Raw genomic sequence first — 18,621 nt, 5'->3', positions numbered from 1 at the left:
TTGAAAATTCTTTAATAACGACTAAATACCATATAATTTTAAAACATTTTGTAGTTTGCAAGGAATTAATTTTTTTTAATGTACTTTTTGGCGTTTGATTTTATTATGCCCCTCCCTGATAAATTTTCTGCGGGCGCCCATGGTGATACTTATTTATACTATATTTTCTTTATATTTGTTTATTTAATTGCAAAAATATTTACACCAATATACCCAAATATTATATTAAAGCAATTTAAATCACTATTTGATTAATATTCTATAGAATTTAGTCACTATCAAATTCAAAACATAATATAGTAGGTAGTAAAAAAACTCAATAATATATGATATGAATAATGTAACTTGCTAGTTTATATAAATATATATTAATATATAATATAGATGTTACCATTTATTTATTTATTTTACTGGTCTTAAATATTATATAAATTGTTCGCACAACTAATTTAGATTTATTTCTCTCTTTTTTGTTTATATTACTTATTTATCTATAACTTCACATTGGTATGAATTAATTTTTCAAAATTGTTTACGCTTTAAGCATTATTTTTTTCTATTTTTTTCTATTTTCAAAAACACCATATTTGAACGTTGAGCCTTTTCTAGCTATCGCCAGACAAACCTACGCCGGACACTGAAGGGGGGGGGGAACTTGCTGGACGCCGCTTTTATCTCCGCTACACCGTGGTGTCCGAAATCCGAAACAAGTTACATATGGCAAAATCATTCCGCGTTCGAACATACATATTAAAGTTAAAAGTCGTCTGATAAATATCGCTACATGTACACAAAAAAAAAATTTACCTCTACCTATATTAATAAAAGTCGTAATCAATTTTATAGGATTGCTAACAACTTCGAGATTATTGACCCCCCAATTTCATTTTCAGGTTAACTTTAACTCATTTAAAACATTAAAACAATAATATACTGGGAGAATTTTGCGAATAATTGATGAATAGTACTTAACGTCATGTCTACTGTCAACAAGTTTACAACTACAACATAGAATAAATTATAATTTATAATTACTCGCCATACACAATATGCTTTTAAAAAAATATACAGTGTACGTAATCTCAAACTCAGTTATTAAAAAAAAAAATAGTTATTACTTCAAGTAATTTACTTGCCTATATTTTTATAGCTCATCTTTGTCATTATTATTTATTATTATCAATACCTACATTGTAATCAGCAAATGCATATGTGACGTCATCGTGATCAGACAATATTAGACGGTTACAAGTTCTGAGTCATAACAGTTTTTTTTCATTTTCGCGCAGTCTCACTGTTATCAAAAGTAACTGATGCCTGCACTTCACACTTTCGATTTTGACTTACCACCCGGCGTCGAGCTTTGTCTAGCATGTGCTGCTATTACCGTCGTGAGTATAAGAAACCTATTCGTATAGTATACGATATAGCATGTTTTTGCCCGTCACTGTGGCAAAACTAGTGCGTGGTGCGTTCTGCAATCGACACTGTCACCTGACTCTTCCCTTGAGTCGCGTTTGTGTGACAAGGTGCGGAGTTTCGTTCGTCCGGAAAAGGTTTGTGTCCACCACCCTGAGTTTACGGCACGGCGAATACGAATGGCAGGAACCGAAAAACGAAGCTGAGGTGGTTCGAGTGGCGTTTGTAGATAGAGACGGCAAGCGCACAGAAGTCAGGGGTAAAGTCGGTGACAACGTCTTATATCTAGCTCACAGGTAAGGGATTTTTAACAGAAAATGCGTGTCACCATCGAAATTCGTGGTTGTGAGAATAATGTAGGTAACTTTTTAATTTTTTTAGGTATGGAATTGAAATGGAAGGTGCTTGTGAAGCATCATTAGCGTGTACAACTTGTCATTGTTATGTTGCTGACGATTATTTGTCTAAGCTTCCTGAATCGGAAGAGAAAGAAGACGATTTATTAGATTTAGCTCCATTTCTCAAGGAAAACTCAAGATTGGGTTGTCAGATTATTCTAACCAAGTGTTTGGACGGCATTGAACTTGTGTTACCTGCAGCCACTAGAAATTTTTATGTTGATGGCCATAAACCTAAGCCTCATTAGTACAATTTAAATTAGTTCAACTGTTAGACGTACTATTTTATAGTAGTTTAAATAAAATGGAGTACGCTGAAGAAGCCATTGTAGTGTCCAATAAAGCGGTAGACTGTGATTGCAAAGGTCAAATGCAAGCTGCTGTCTATTATTATAAAGAGGCTGCAACACTTTTAGAACTTGCATGGAAGATAAGAAAAGATGATCCTCTAGCTAATGAATGGTGTCAAAAATCACATGATTATGTTAATAGAGCAGAAGCCTTGGAATATCAAAGTAATTTTTTTTTTTTGTTAATCAAAGTTAGTTTTTTGCTTACATTAAAATTTTAGATTTTGAACGGAATTAAGATTTATCTTATGTAATTTTGAAATCTCAGTTACTTAATAATTTTTTTTTTTATAGGTAATAATTTATTCATATTAAAAAGTATTTCTTAAAAAAATATAAAAGAAATATATTTTGTCCATTATTTTTGTATCACATATTTTTGGTCAATAATAATCTTACAAAATAAGTTCAATTTTGGGAGTGCTATCCAATTATTTGGGAAGACTTATTAGTTATTACTTATATCTATCTATGCTAATTACCTACTGTACCTTTTTAACGTGGATATTGACTTTCACATGTTTATAAGTAAATAATTTACTTAAAACTATAGATAGTAGATGATAATATTAAATCTTATAGAATAATGTATTAAATGAAAACATAATCCAATAGGTATTCAATTAATTGATAAACCATTTTATTTTTAAAGTATAAAAATACATTTTAGAAATATTAGAAGTTTAATCTAATTATTTTTATTTATTAAATTTCAGTATTTTTGGTTTGAAATGAAATATATCCAGTGATCATACTACATGAAGTCTTTAGGACATGGCTCTTCTTGATAAAATAATTGTTTCAATTTAAATTGTGACCAAATATTAGTAATATAGTAATTTAAAGGAAAATAGAAAATTGTTTACTTGTTTTGTTATTCTTCCTATATTATATATATATCTATTTTTTCCTTTTTTAGTGGAATTTGGGAAGACGGAAATTCTTTGTCTTCTTAAATTTGGACATTAAGTAAATTTCAATTTAAAATTTGATAGTTAAAAGATTAACACATGGTTTTGTTTTAAAAGGTGTAAATTACTCCATTCTACACATATTTAAAATAAATACTTAATGAAGATGTCTATCCTTATCATAATATTAATATATTTCACCTTTAATCATAACTTAACTTAATAAAAAATAATAATAATTAGTCTAGTAGATAATTGTAAATAGTTAATTACTTTATTTACTTTATTTTGTATCAACTAATTAATTAATTAATTGGAAATAGATATTGTGGGAAAAAATCATAACTAAACAAATAATTATTATATGAATTTATGTTTATTTTCCTGTGATAATTAGATTATATAAATTATAATAAACAATTTTATTTTTATGTTACACCATTCATCTTGATATTATTAACTTAAAATCAATTATTTAATATTCATAATTTATGATATTTATTTTGAATTTTATAGTTCAAAATGAAGCTGCCAATAGTATGGAAAGTATTAACCAAGATAAAGTAAGGTTAAAACAATGCAAATATTTACTTAAGCAAGCTTTGGATATTGATGAGTCAGGAAAAGAGGATTTGGCTATTGATACATATACACAAGCAATTGAATTATCATTAAAAGTGGTAAATAAAATATTTACACATTTTTATTATGCTATTTAATAATTTATTTAAAATTATATTTTTATAAAACTGAACATTTAATATGAAAAAATGTTTATGCATATTTTAGAAAAAAGAAATATCAGATGATGAGATGATAAAAAATTTGACTACATTAATCGAAAGAGCTTTAGATCGAGCAGAAAAACTAAAACAATCAAAGGAGTCAAATTCATGTAATAGCTCCAATAATACAGGTATCTTATGAGAATGAAGTAATTTTATTAGTTTTTTTTTCATAACTGCATGTAATTTATTACACCAAGAAATTTATATATATTTTATATTCAATTTAAAAAGAGTAACATTTTTAATAAACAAATTTTTTTAAATTGTTATTAATTAGCTATATTTTTTTACTGTCATTGTGATAACAATTCATTTTTATAAATGTTCAAAATTAAAGCTTTATTTGAACCATTCTTTTTAGTTACCAGTATTAATACGAGAAAATGTGTTTATAAAATGACTTATTAATTTAATATCTTATAATTTGATGTGATACTATGAGTAATTTTACTTATTTTTATTTATTTTAAACATTTTTTTTTTATAAATACTAGAAGCATGAACATAATATGTACTAAAATCTTAAATTAATATGTATTTTTCCGCTTACATATTTACATGTTAATATTTTAAATACGATACTTGTGTTTGGAGTTTATTTTAGGTAATTATAATTTGTTATAGTTATTCAAATAATATTATCATCACATTTTTGTTTGGATATAATAATACAAATGTAAAGGCTGTACTATTAGATCTCATTTATTTTAAACTTACCTCATAGTTTTAATATTTAAAATTAATGTTCAACTTAACTATACAATTTTTATGTTTAATTGTTGGTACATTATAATTTATTTGATATACATAGATTCAAAGCATTAATTTAAAGATGAAATAATATTCAGATGTTATATTTTCCATCATGTTATAGTTTAAGTTTTAAAAAATTAACTGTGTATTATAGAAATTAAAGTTATTACATTTTATTGTATAATTGTATGATTTAAATAGGTTACCTATTTAAATTATTTTATAATTCTGTATTATTTAAGGTGCTAATTTTAATTTAATTTATACATTTTTAAAATTAAACTGCATACTGCCTTTTGTGTTTTAATTAAAAAAATAAATACTATTTTTCATTAAGAAATTGCATTTTACTGCAAAAACATGTTCATTATTCATTAATTTATAATTGTATCTGTATGCTATTTAAAATAAAATTGTGAAAAGTGTCATCTTATACTTCTAACAAATATCATTTTTTCTGATATTAAAATATTAATAGTTAAAAATTAACTTGTATAACATTAAGTGTAAATTCTTAAGACTGATAAATTGGTTTTAGTGCATTTATTCATTTATTTTGTTTCAGTAAATATTCATGTCTTATTAAACTATTGTTCAAAAGTATATTTTTTGATTATGTATTGATAAATTTAAGTAAGTATACACTATTTGGGTGTGAGACAATTAAACACCGCACAGTTATACCTTAAAAAAAAATAAAAATAAGAAAAAATCATAAAAATTATAATTAAAAATTTAGACATAATATTAAAACATTTATTTTATTAATGTTATAATTAATTTAGAGTAATGCCTTTCAAAACATAATTTATGTTGTGATTTTAAAAATTTTGGATCACCAGACTAAAACATCATTATTTTTCAAATTTTAGTCCGTTTAATACTTTTTTTCAAATTATGTACATAGGTACGTAATAAATAATAAAGATGTTCAAAAAAAAATAAAAAAAATAATTTAATGTTTTACATTTCAATTATCTGGATATTTGCAAACCAACCTTAAACCTTAACATTAATTACTTGGATAATTGATGTTCTACTGTATAAAGTAACCTACACATCTACATGTATTGTATAGTAACGTATAGATACTGCAATTAAATCTAGAATTTATTTCATCTATTATTAGTATATATTTTACATTCATTTTAAAAATTATTGATATTTGCTACCAATTGTCTTGCACCCAATTATCATAGCACCTAAAAGTCCCATGCCCAAATAATGACATATTCACTTAAGTATTTCTTAATATGTATTGAAACATTTTTAAATTATCCGATTATTATTTGTATAATTTTCTTCTAACTGTCCTATTGTCTATACTTTTAAAAACATTTACCATTGTCTTAAGTATAGTTTGATATTTTTTTTAAATTTATTGTGTCATAATTCATGAATGTTCAGTGAGAGAATATTATAAGATCTCAGAATCCTAAACTGACTAGTAATAACAGTATCATCAATTTTAAGATCGGTTTCTTTTTTTATAATGGTCAACTTTTCTAAAAGTTTATATACTCTCTTATCGAATGTAGTTCTTTAAAAATGAATACTCTAATAATAGTTATCATTTTTTGACTTGTAATTCTTTTATTTTACCTTTTAATGGTTTTAATATTCTGAGAGCAAACACAAATTATTATTTTATTCAAATTATTACATTTATAGTATATTTGTATTATTTGCTTTACATTTAAAAACAAATAAATAATAACATTTTTTATTTAATATCTTCTGTATAGATTATAAATTACTAAGATAATATGTATTATGTAATAAAATAATAAAATTCAAAAATATTATATAATTAATATTAATTATATTAACATTTTGTACAAATTTAATGTATCTTTTGTTAAAAATAGAAGTTAAAAAATTATTGTGTTGCATAAAATCAGTCGTTTGTCAGTTTTTACAAAGATAAGACATACTTATTTTATCAATGTAATCAAGATGTTAAATCCTTGTCACTGTCATTTATAACACTTAAAATATTCTGTGTCTGTTTAATAAAATATATCTATTTATTTATTTATTTATTTTAAATATATACAAACTTATGTCCTATTAAAATATATGATGCTATGGTACATAATATTAATGACTACACATAAAAGTTACATTGTTAAGTTCTTAGTTAAACATAATTTAGTATTTTTAACTTAAAGATATTTAGTTGGTTTGCTTATGTGTTATGATAAAGTAAGATTTGATACTTGATCCTGGGAATTGGGATAGTAAATTTTTATTTATAGTATTAAAACTTATCATGTTATAAATTATAAAATTAAAATTGTTAAAAATGATTTAAGGTACGTACTTAAACATAATATTACAAAAATTATGTGATATTTAATTGTTAATTGTGTATTTATATGTGCTGTTTTATAAATGAAATAAAAAAAAAAAAATGTGTATATTAAGTAAAATATATTTCTACTATCCTTCAATTTTTATAGCTAAGACAATTTTTAAATGTAAATTAATTTTTTTTTTTATTATTAATGTATTAAATAAATACTTTTGTGTATTAATTTTCAGCAATAATTCAAAAGAAAATTGTTCAAAATCGAACTCCTAAAATATTAAAAACATCTAAAACTGATCTTTATACAGAATCTGAAAAACAAGTATTATTGTTCACATCAAAAATTAATAATAAAGAGTATGTTCCTTTCATGGATGTTGATCTTTTAGAGAGGTAAATTTAAGAAATGTTTAATATATATCATGTTACTAATAGTATTTATACATAATTAATTAAAAACTTATTTTAAACATGTTATATTTGAATTTATGCTTATTTTTTTTTTTTGAAATTTGATTTTAAATTTGATTTCACTAAAATTATCACTATTTCAGATAAAGTAGACTAAAATTAATTTTAATAAAGTAATTTATTTCTACTAGTGAATAAAAAAGTGCAAAATTCAAAGCATCAATATTTTTGTCTTAAAAGGTTTCAGTTATCAATTCCATTCACAGACAGTGATGGTTTGCTGACATTATCATTGGATCAAAAAAAAAAATTTGTAAAATGGATAAGACCTGATCAATTATGTTCCGATCCAAAAATGGTGGTTGGAGACTCCATAGACTTTTACAGTATTAAGCAAACGGTAATAAATAATTAAAAAATAAATTGCAATTTAAATTTTATTTTCATGATATTAACATTTTTAAGTTATTTATTTAAATATTTTAATAGAAATAAAGTGCTTCTAATAAAACTATATACACGATAAAATTATTTATTTAAACAATTATATATTTATATGTTTAATCCAAAGTGTTTTGTCTTTTATAATTTATAACTTAACTATTTTAGGCATTTAACATATAATACTCTACAATTTTATTTTATTTAAAAGATTTAATTATTTTTGTTGAAGATTGTGACTGACTGTTCATTTGTGGCATCATTAGCTGTATGTGCTGTGTTTGAGAAAACATTCAAACAAAGATTGATCACGTCAATTATCTACCCTCAAAAACATAATGGACAACCCATATACAATCCATTTGGTAATGCAATAAAGTTATCTTTTTATATAACTAAAATACATAGTACTGATATCTTGTTTACTTTATTAGGAAAATATATGGTCAAATTTCACCTGAATGGTATACAGCGTAAAGTAATTATAGATGATTTATTGCCAGTTGGCCAGTACAATTCATTATTGTGCTCGCATTCATCAAATAAAAATGAATTATGGGTTTCTCTTTTAGAAAAAGCATACCTCAAAGTAATGGGAGGTTATGATTTTCCGGGATCAAGTAGTGTAAGTTCATTGAAATCCAAATTCATTGCTGAAATATTTTTAACTAAATAAAAAATAAAAACCAATGGTTATTTTCATTAATTTTAGAACATAGATCTCCATGCTTTAACTGGCTGGATTCCAGAACGCTGTGCTATTCGTTTAGACGATAAAACATTTAATGCTGATGGTTTATTTGAAACTCTCTACACAAGATTGTGTAAAGGTGATGTGTTAATAACTGTTGCTACACCACCAATGTCGGCAGAAGAAGAAAGAAGAACTGGTCTTGTTTCTTCACATGCATATGCTGTTTTGGCTGTGCAAAAAGTTAATGTAAGCCATATAAATGAAAATGTATTTATTTAATACTGGAATAAATAATAAAAATTATTTCAGGAATTAAAATTGTTGAAATTGAAAAATCCTTGGGCTCACGTACGGTGGAAAGGACGTTACTCAGAGTTGGACGAAAAGAGCTGGACATCTCAGTTAAAAAAAACGCTCGACTATGATCCAACAAGTGCAGCTACATTTGATAATGGAATCTTTTGGATAGATTACAAATCGGTAATTCATCATTTTGATGTATTTTGTATGAATTGGAATCCAGCAATATTTCCATACACATCATGCATACATAAGTACATCACAATTTTTGGATTTAATAATATATTAAAACTATATTGTATATAAACCTAATTTTTATTTGATGCTTTTATTTTTAGGACTTGGAATGCTGGAACAGGTCCTATTAGTGATCTATATAATATAACTGAAAATCCACAATTTTATCTAGATGTTGGTAATATTAACAGTGGTGCTGTTTGGATACTATTAACTAGACACATAACTGAGCTACAAGATTTTAAAGAAAACCGTGAATATATAACTGTTTTAGTATACAAAAATAATGGAAAACGCGTTCATTACCCAAGTATATAGTTTATTAAATTAACAATGAAATAGTAACATTTTAGTAAATTTTTAATTTTATTTCTTCTAGACGATCCTGAACCATATATATCTGGAACACGTATCAATAGCCCTCATTACCTTAGCAAAATTGTTATTAATGAAAAATCGCCATCCAAGTATACATTAGTTGTATCTCAATACGAAAAAATGAATACAATTCATTATACACTGCGGGCATATGCTACATGTCCTTTTACAATGAAGGAACTGAGTAACTCGTATAATCCCAAATTTAAAACAGTTAGTATTTTTTTTTCAACTCTTATTAGACAAAATCCCAGTTGAATATTAATATATTATTATAAATTAAGTTGATTTAAATCTGTGAATAGACTGTTAACAGTGAATGGAAAGGAATAAGAGCAGGTGGATGTCAAAACCATAGTACTTATAATGATAATCCTAAATTCAAATTAACAGTAGATGGACTATCGGACACAGAAGCATTACAAATAGAACTAAAGGCACCAAAACAGTTTCAAATTGGAATTGAAATATCATGTGTTGGCTTAAATAATATAAATGCTACAGCCAAATTTATAAGTAAACATTCTGGAAGCTATAGGTTAGTATGTATTATTTAGTTAAAAATTAGCATGCTTAAATTAATACACTAATATTAAAAATGAGTTCAAAATTCTTTTTTTATTTTTTAAATTATTTAAAATGTTAACTGAAAAAAATTTAATCAAATCAAATAATATTTATTGAATTAAATCACATTGCTTTAATATAAAAATTGTTGAGTTGATTACATAAATTAAAAATATACTTCATTTTAAATTGTACAAATTATTACAATATTATTCACTGGCTTTATTAGTGTTACGTGTGAATATATTTAAATATTTGCCACGTGTCATTTCTTTAGATTCCTCTAAGCCTAAGTTATAGGCAAAGTCGTATAAAGACTTTAATTCATCTAAAAGTGGAGGCAATGGCATTTGACTATAACGTTGTACAAGTAACATATCATGGGCATCTGGTGGTTGCTTCCATGATGGTTGTTTATCAGTCGCACTAGATGCGCGTATGTGTTGTGCAAAACCAGACATGCCAGGCATTGGTTCAGGCCAAAGTTCTGGCGACGACCGATCAAGGGTTTCCATCGCCACTAAACACTGCTGTTTTTGTTGATCAAGTTCTGGCATAGTCTTCTCAGCTGGGCAGATGATGTAATAGACACATCGATCTGGACATTCGGCTTCATTTGACATATAATGAAACAAATAAATATAAGCAACTTATAACGTTTCAATTTTTTATTAGTTCCTAAGCACAAAATAATAAATAATCAATATATTTATAAAATATAAAAACAAAAAACTAATAACTAATTTCAATTAGATTTAAATTATTAATTGTTAATTTGTATAGTACTCATTAATCAATTAGATAATAATATTACAAATACTAGGAATTCATTTTTAACAGTTAACCTAGAATTGGGAATTATATTGAAATTTAAAAATTCTTATTTTTACTATATATCAATTCAAATCTATGATTGAATATGTATTCTATATAAACAGATAAAAAAAAAAAATTAAAAATTATGATTGAAAGTAATTTATAAAAATCATAGTTAATATATCATTAAATAACAAAATGTTCTCTTTTTTTTTATATATACTAAACAATATTGCTATTTAGAATTAAATTACTCCTTTATTTTTAATATATTTTTTGTTTTCAGATCTGGATACGTGATTTTAGAATTGGTTGATATTCAACCAGGAACATACGAAATAATTCCTTCAACATACTTGCCTGGTAAAGAAGGACCATTTATATTAACTGTAAATGCATCCTGTTTAGTTAGTATTAATCAAATTCGATAAATTAATTTTTAACATTCAACTAATCTTTTATTTATCTAAAAATGTTTGTTAACTAAAATGTATACTTATTTAATACTGATATCTTTAGTTTTCTGTAAGAACTAAAGTATTAAAAAAACATTTTTTATACATTTTTAATATAATATAATACATATCACTCATGTATGATAGAAAAAATATTGTTCTTGTCAATTAACCATTATTTATTTAAGATTGTTATTTTATAATTAAAACATTTTTAAATTTTATACCTAGTGGATATCAATAAAATAATTTGCATATATATATAATTATTTTTACAAATAATTTGATGTAAAACTTTTACTAAATTTAAGTATCTATTTAAATTGGACAGGGTAAATGTGTATAAAAAACAAACAAGATTAGTTTTGTTATAAATAAAACAATTAATAGTTTATTAATCAAAATTTTAAATGAATATTAGGAAAAATTTTCATTATGTATAATCAAAATAATTAAATATAAATGATACATATGAATAATATAGAAATAGAAAAATTAAATTAAATAAAAAATGATTATAAAAAAGAAATACATTTATTAACTTTCAGCTGCTGTGGTGTTTTGATTATTAAGTTTGTCAATGATTGGCAATTGTCCACCTGCAGTCTTGAAAGCATAACATCCTGAACCCACTGTCATCATAAAAACTATAGATAGTGCAAGTGTATTATAATAAAATTGATTGAGCAGCGTCACTTCTGATACAACTAAGTGTGAAATAATGACATATAAAATTAAGTTTTTATTGTCCGTGTTCAATCCATGGAAAAATATTATTCCCCAAAATATATGTAGGAGTATGGTAAATGCTGTAAAAATTGAAGATACAATACAAAATGCGCTATATCCACCGCGGAGTCCCATTGTTCCTGGTCCTCCGACTTCAGCAAGTATGTTGATCAAAGAGAATAGGCCACTCATAACACCGAATCCCAAACCGGAAACAAAAGACAACATATGTTTGTTGTTGGACACCAATGAATGTACTACAAACCGTTTAAGTCCGCGTTCCGCTTTCCGCAATAGCAGATATAAAAAGTAACGGAAGAGTTCTTGTACTAATACAGATACGAGCACTCCAAACCAAACCTGTTGTTTGTTGGGGAAGACGAACCATACTATTGATGAAAGTAGTAGACTGAGCAGCCAGAAAAACGAGCTGGCTATCAATATGATGACACGTACAGGATCATTCATGATGGTCAAAATGAACATTGACAACGCTGGACCAAATGCAGTCAGCGCACAACCAGTAAACTCCAATAATGTCATTGTGGATTGGCGTAGCAGCTGAAGGTTCCGTAATAAATTAATTAATCAAAAAACGTCAACACTGAACAGTACGCGCGCACATTTCTTTGACAAAAGCGAACAATGATTAATATCTCTAATTGTAAATATTTTCGTTTATAGTCGATTGATCGTTAATAAAAAAAAGTCGTTTCGCACCAGAGTATAACAATAAAAGACGTAACATAAACTGCGGGTTTTTTTATTATTATAATAAAATATACGAGTTGTGTACAAAGTCTGGCTTACCGGTTTAATTTTGATTGTGCGGCTTACATCAAAGTTCACAGTTTCAAACAGCAAAAAAAAAAACAATCTATGACCGAAAGTGGATCCCGGTTGCAATGATATTGACGATATCCTTTTGTTTGGAGTGGGTGAGATATTATACTATATACGTTATTATAACTTGCAATCCGGTAATCGATGTCCGAGTATTCAATTTACACTTGACAATAGCAGAAAATCTGAACGGAGCACCATGTAAGTGTAATTAGACATAAATTACTGTTTAGTGTTTAGCTCATGTTTAAAGATTTTAATAAATATAAAATACAATAAATTTATTAACTATACATTTTTTATCATTAATCATGATCCAAAATCCAAGCGAATTTAACTTTTTACTGTACGGTACACAACTCGGTTAACCAGTAAGCTTCTTGAAACTGGTAAGTGATCAATGTAATACATAACCATGGTAGTGGAATCATTCTATAGTATAACAACTATGGTTAGACATTTGTTATAACTCGTCGCCGACGTTGCCAATAAGAATACTTTATAGTTTAAGTTTTAAATATTTTTCGCGCGTGATTCGTCGAATTTCGAAGACAGTAGTAATAACTAATTGTAGAATATAGTGTTAAGTCGATAACTACTAACTTGGAATAAGTGACAAGTATACAATATGCATTTTATTTTTATAATAATATATACCTATAAAAGTATTATAACGTGGTTAATAATTGTTACAGTATAAACTAAGTTAATATTTCTATAAAATTACAGAACACTTGAAACATTTAACGTATGTCGACATTTCGTATATTATTATATTTTATAGTTTATACACACAAATACATAATAACATTTTCTAATGCAATGTTTTCGGTAAAAATTAATTCAACACACCGTATAATTTATAGCGAAATAATTAAATTTAGTAAATATATAAATAGGTATATGATTAAATATACTTAGTAATACAGGAGAACAGACCGTCTGCTCAAAATTATTTTTTGAGTACATTATGTACAATGATTTATTATTGGATCCAAATTGAATACATACTTCATAGTAACTTGCATAATTATGAGGCACACTCTACTGGCCACTACGGCTTCTGTACAGCATAGCAGTTATCTACTTATTCTACTTACTCCCTTTTTTCCACCGACCCCTTCAATATAAAAATTATTTATCCCACTAGCTGGATTATACCTACTAAGTACATTATGTTAGTTGTTACTATTGTTAAACATACAATTTTTTGCTTGACTATTGATATCGACTTTTTGAAAATGCCAGAGGCAATGCAACATACAGTCTCTCAGTCTTTTTAGACCTAGCAAACAAATATAAGAACATTTTACATTTTTACGTATGTTAAATGTATGTATATACACCAACAAACGTATAGATTACGTACATAACGCATTTATTAGAGTAATATTTATCGTTTATTATTGGATCAAAAGATCACTATTTCACAAATATTCAACGAATAATAAAAAAATAAATATATACATCTTTCTCGTATAGAAAACGTTTAAATAAAGGATATTATGTGTATATTTTTGGTGTATGATTGACACATTTTACCTATATTTTTTGGCAACAATGATTATAATTCCATTGACTATCAATAGTATAGATCAGTAGTGCACAACTTACATGATACATACATGTATCAATGTATCTGTATGCAGTGTGGATACTCATTAGTTTTTATAATTATTTCTTTCAACCTTTGTTTTCATGCCTAAACAATTAATGTTCCTCACAGCTCACACTGTTAAAAAAATAAAATATTCATATAAATAATCAAAATGTATAAATATTAAATTATCAAATCAGGATTAATTGACCATGTGAAATGTGTATTGTGCATATGATGTGTAATTATTTGTAATAAACCATTTCAAACATGTAATGCCGGGTTAACTTCTCCATAGTTAAACTTTAAAATCAAAAAATGCTCACAAATAGAATGAATAAAAAGTAAATAAAAACAAGGTAAAATAATTTATTTTATTCTTTTATTGTAGTAAATAACAGAATATAATTATTAGATAAAAATGAAAATTACTAAAATTATAAGTTGTTATACAATTCAGTCAATTCAAAGTTCTAAAACTACTTGATTTGATTAAATCATTATTAAAAAATAAAAATACTTTTAAAATTAAATTTTAACTTAATTTAATATATAAATAGTTATAACTCATTAACTGTTTTAATGTTATTGAAAACAACAATTAAACATGTAATATTACAGTGAGAAAGAATTTCAGTACTTTAGTAGCTATCATACTTATGGCCCAACTCATGTTCAGTAGTAGGCTGTTATAAAGTAACTTTATATTTCAAATGATCCCATGGACAAATTAACATAAAATAACATGATTTAATTACAATAATTTCTGCGTTGAAAATAAATTTAATAAGGCGTTTTATAATTATAATATACATTGTTAAGAATATTAATTATTCACAGTTTATTTGGTTTTGTAAAGATATAAAACAATTTTTACCAGTTGTACAATATCTTTTGAAAACAAGTTATTTAACATGGCAATTATATACAATTTAAGATAAGAGCAGAAATACATTAGTTTAATCTAATGTTATAACACATAAAACTGATCTTGATTTATCTTTTTCTTGATGTCTATTACTTCTACTACTTCCAGAGCTACTTGCTACACTATTATTGGACCCTGGGATAGAAATACTTGGGAGATAACAATTATTTAACATACGGGATGATTCACTAAATGAATCAAGTTCATCACTTATTATAACTGGTTCATACTTTGAATCGGTTGAAGTTGATGGATTAGAATCGTCATTTAACGTAATAATTGGTTCATACTTAGAACTACTTGAAGCTGACAATGTTGAATTATTTTTAAGACTCAAATCTAATATAAGATCACTTTCAGAAGGACTTGTGATATTTTCAGTTTCATCAATATGCTCAGATTTTATTACAGATTCTTCAAATTTTGGTGAATTACATTTTAAACGTTTTGATTTTGGTAAAATCTCTTCATCATCATCATCATCATCATCAGAATCTGACAATGTAAACACTTCTATATTATTTGTAGATCGACAGTTGTTTGCTCTAGAATTGTTTGAAAATTCTTTATTTTTTCTCTCAGACCATGTCCCATCTTTTAATAAAATAACATTTTCACATTCTTCACTTAAATTTGGACTTTCAAGCATATTTAAAAAAAATTCATCAACTTCAATGTTTTCAAATTTAATCTTTTTCTTGCACAATGGGCATGTCCAGGTTTGCTTTTGTTCATTCATTTGTAAGAATTGTATTGCATCAAAACACTGTAAATGTATACAGTCTACACCTCGAGCAGGAAGTTTCATTCTTAGTTTAGTTAATGGATCCTTAACAGTAGCAAACATGGAATCTACGCCCATATCGGCATCATTTTCCATAGATTTTTTAATGAGTTCTTTAGTTTTATTAGAGGGACGTACTGGTCTTTTTTTAAGTTCAACAAGAAGATCATTCCAAGTTAGTTTTTGAGCCACATAAACACCAGCTAAATATTCGTGTGGTTCTTCTGACCATGTAATTTTTAATGTGTTCTGTAAACAGTTTCTTAAATCAGTTTGCTGAGTAATATCTATAGGAACATTGCATCGCCATGGTGTGATTCCAGCTTTTGTAGGGATGTTCAATGTAGGCAACTTACATTGACGATCATTTACAGAAACTGTAATATTGTAAGGTAAACGTTCAGTAACATTTTCATTAAGTCCAACTTGTACTAATCTTAAAATTATTTGGATTTTGTATTCTTGTCTGGAAATATTCCATGACTTAACAATAGAATGTCTTATATTATCAGTTAAATAAAATAGTCCAGTAAAATTAGCAGATTCAATATTAGTCTGGCAGTACATAGGCATTAATAATGTTTGTACTGTTTTAAAGAATGGTAAGTCTTCAAATTCTTGTTGTGGGATAGCTGGATTTGGAGCTTCGACAAAAGGTTGAACGGGATTTAGTCTCGGTGTTGTAAAAGATTGACTATGAGGCGTTTGCCGTGAAAACCGTTGAAATACATCATGCGGTTGTACAACTGGCGTCTGCGGAGATAATTGTGGTGGTCGATTTTGTTGTGGTCTAGAGTTGTAGACTTGTACAATTTTTTGTTTCAAAACTTTTGTTTTTGATGTAGGAGCAGTTAATAAGTTTAAAACACGCTTACGTAAAGATTGTTTGCTACCAGATTTGTTTTGCTTAACAGCTTCCAAAATTTGTTGTAATTCATTTAATTTTAAATCATATACCAACTGGTGAATATATTCAATATCTGCCTAAAGCCAAAAAAAACAAAACAAATTTTAATTTATTAAGCAGGTAATTAACTATGAAATAGTTGGTATAAACAATTAAACAGTTTGTTCAATAATTTGTTATGAAACAAGAGTTTGAAATATTAATTTATTATTTCATATTACTTATTATTTAATTACTTCTAATAAATTTCATACCTATTTTAAATAGGTAATACAAACAATAACATCAATTTGGCATTATGTCACTACACTATATTCTGTGTTCAAAATTTTCTTGTTGTTCATAATATGATTTATGGTTTATACAAAATACGGTGTTATTGAAAAATCGCAAATACATCAAATATACCTCCATTCATAATTTTTTATTAATTAATTTACAATAGGTATAATCTTTCAATCTTTATGAGTTCTTAGAAAGTATTTAAATATATAAATTTATTAACAAGTTAGCTTTTACTACAGTGGTGTCTAATCAATACTTGATAGAACCAGACCCCACCTGAATCACTGAGTTTAAATAAAATATAACAGCAATCAACAGCATGGGTACTTTTCGAAAAAACAGGCAATATGCTATCTTTTCTAAAAATTCTTATGCTATGTAGAAAAAGTTTACTAAGAATAAATGAGAATACATATATATTATATATTTATAATACATACATGTATAATTAATAAATGACCTAATATTTGATTTAATTCTTTTTTCTAAACATTACATTTGTACAATTATGTTTGAATTTCCGTTGACTATTAGCATGATAAATCAATAACAATAATTTTAATAGACTACATTAACATTAAACTTGTAGTAAAAATGATTTTGATAATTTAATTAAGTACTTAACACCTTAGATCACATATGATCCAAGCCTAACACCAACTAAATATTAGGTATGTGATGATTGCAGTGTATAATTGAACATAGTAGATATTGTATTTACAAGTTAAATTGAAAAAATTTGTTTGAGTTTAGTATGTATACCCTACAGATGTATAACAAGACTAACATTTTAACATCTACTGTAGTAGAATTAGTTTAGTGTACTTAATAGAATAAATAAAATAATATGGATAGATAATACTTACAATCAAATGACTTATCGATTTCGCCATTTTAGATGGATTTTTTCAATAATGATCAAGAACCTCTGATTATTTCATGTACAAATTTTCAATAAACAATCATCGAGTTGTTTTTTGTCTAAACCATCAATAAGTAAACAATTAGTAATGAATATTGAATAGTGTTAATTCAAAGACGGATGCTATAATTAAAATATTAATTATTAACCAACGTTTGTGATAAATAAGCGATCAGTATGAAAAAACCAAATGTCGCTGTTAAATTACTTAAATGTATAATTTCCATCTATAATACACTGATAACATAAAAAGTTTTGGATTTCTGTAGTTCTGCAATCGTATACAGTGTATACACTATATAGTTCAATAGTTGAAAAATAATGAGCGTATAATATAGTACATATATACTACTCTGATTCGGTTGTAGCCATTGTCGAGTGTTGAAAGCATCCGACA

At 25.9% G+C, this 18,621-nt stretch overlaps 5 protein-coding genes across 5 annotated transcripts; 2 read left to right on the top strand and 3 right to left on the bottom strand.

Annotated features, from left to right (window-relative positions):
* The first annotated feature begins 1,277 nt into the window (after positions 1–1,277).
* On the top strand, positions 1,278–2,159 carry LOC112602631 (adrenodoxin-like protein, mitochondrial). Its single transcript, XM_025350813.1, has 2 exons — positions 1,278–1,715; positions 1,801–2,159. Exons 1-2 carry the CDS (start codon positions 1,432–1,434, stop codon positions 2,063–2,065), a joined length of 549 nt encoding a protein of 182 aa, XP_025206598.1. The 5' UTR covers positions 1,278–1,431; the 3' UTR covers positions 2,066–2,159.
* LOC112602614 (calpain-7-like) lies at positions 2,106–11,359 on the top strand. Its single transcript, XM_025350788.1, has 13 exons — positions 2,106–2,332; positions 3,595–3,758; positions 3,868–3,994; positions 7,164–7,323; positions 7,582–7,741; positions 8,015–8,147; positions 8,217–8,407; positions 8,495–8,722; positions 8,786–9,030; positions 9,115–9,323; positions 9,393–9,604; positions 9,697–9,929; positions 11,061–11,359. Exons 1-13 carry the CDS (start codon positions 2,122–2,124, stop codon positions 11,203–11,205), a joined length of 2,418 nt encoding a protein of 805 aa, XP_025206573.1. The 5' UTR covers positions 2,106–2,121; the 3' UTR covers positions 11,206–11,359.
* On the bottom strand, positions 10,112–12,858 carry LOC112602638 (protein lin-52 homolog). Its single transcript, XM_025350826.1, has 2 exons — positions 12,769–12,858; positions 10,112–10,568 (listed from the first exon to the last, which is right to left on the bottom strand). Exon 2 carries the CDS (start codon positions 10,513–10,515, stop codon positions 10,168–10,170), a length of 348 nt encoding a protein of 115 aa, XP_025206611.1. The 5' UTR covers positions 10,516–10,568; positions 12,769–12,858; the 3' UTR covers positions 10,112–10,167.
* LOC112602623 (gamma-secretase subunit Aph-1) lies at positions 11,728–12,855 on the bottom strand. The gene is made up of 2 exons (XM_025350800.1): positions 12,769–12,855; positions 11,728–12,519 (listed from the first exon to the last, which is right to left on the bottom strand). Exon 2 carries the CDS (start codon positions 12,499–12,501, stop codon positions 11,767–11,769), a length of 735 nt encoding a protein of 244 aa, XP_025206585.1. The 5' UTR covers positions 12,502–12,519; positions 12,769–12,855; the 3' UTR covers positions 11,728–11,766.
* A 2,343-nt stretch (positions 12,859–15,201) lies between the features above and the next one.
* On the bottom strand, positions 15,202–18,621 carry LOC112603299 (E3 SUMO-protein ligase PIAS1-like). Its single transcript, XM_025351806.1, has 3 exons — positions 18,378–18,621; positions 18,169–18,283; positions 15,202–17,094 (listed from the first exon to the last, which is right to left on the bottom strand). The coding sequence occupies exons 2-3, from the start codon at positions 18,193–18,195 to the stop codon at positions 15,358–15,360; spliced, it is 1,764 nt and encodes a 587-aa protein (XP_025207591.1). The 5' UTR covers positions 18,196–18,283; positions 18,378–18,621; the 3' UTR covers positions 15,202–15,357.

The sequence above is a fragment of the Melanaphis sacchari genome, unplaced genomic scaffold (assembly GCF_002803265.2).
Source record: "Melanaphis sacchari strain LSU unplaced genomic scaffold, SCAv2.0 Contig105_pilon_pilon, whole genome shotgun sequence".
In the NCBI taxonomy this organism is placed as follows: domain Eukaryota; kingdom Metazoa; phylum Arthropoda; class Insecta; order Hemiptera; family Aphididae; genus Melanaphis; species Melanaphis sacchari.
This window is presented reverse-complemented; position numbering and strand designations above follow the sequence as displayed.

Coding starts and splice junctions, on each gene's coding strand:
- LOC112602631 (XM_025350813.1), top strand. CDS start 1,432: ATGTTTTTGCCCGTCACTGTGGCAAAACTAGTGCGTGGTGCGTTCTGC. Junction 1,716..1,800: donor GTCTTATATCTAGCTCACAG/GTAAGGGATTTT, acceptor TAATTTTTTTAG/GTATGGAATTGAAATGGAAG.
- LOC112603299 (XM_025351806.1), bottom strand. CDS start 18,195: ATGGCGAAATCGATAAGTCATTTGATT. Junction 17,095..18,168: donor AATCGATAAGTCATTTGATT/GTAAGTATTATC, acceptor TTTTGGCTTTAG/GCAGATATTGAATATATTCA.
- LOC112602638 (XM_025350826.1), bottom strand. CDS start 10,515: ATGCCAGAACTTGATCAACAAAAACAGCAGTGTTTAGTGGCGATGGAA.
- LOC112602614 (XM_025350788.1), top strand. CDS start 2,122: ATGGAGTACGCTGAAGAAGCCATTGTAGTGTCCAATAAAGCGGTAGAC. Junction 3,759..3,867: donor TTGAATTATCATTAAAAGTG/GTAAATAAAATA, acceptor TGCATATTTTAG/AAAAAAGAAATATCAGATGA. Junction 9,930..11,060: donor AAACATTCTGGAAGCTATAG/GTTAGTATGTAT, acceptor TTTTGTTTTCAG/ATCTGGATACGTGATTTTAG.
- LOC112602623 (XM_025350800.1), bottom strand. CDS start 12,501: ATGACATTATTGGAGTTTACTGGTTGTGCGCTGACTGCATTTGGTCCA.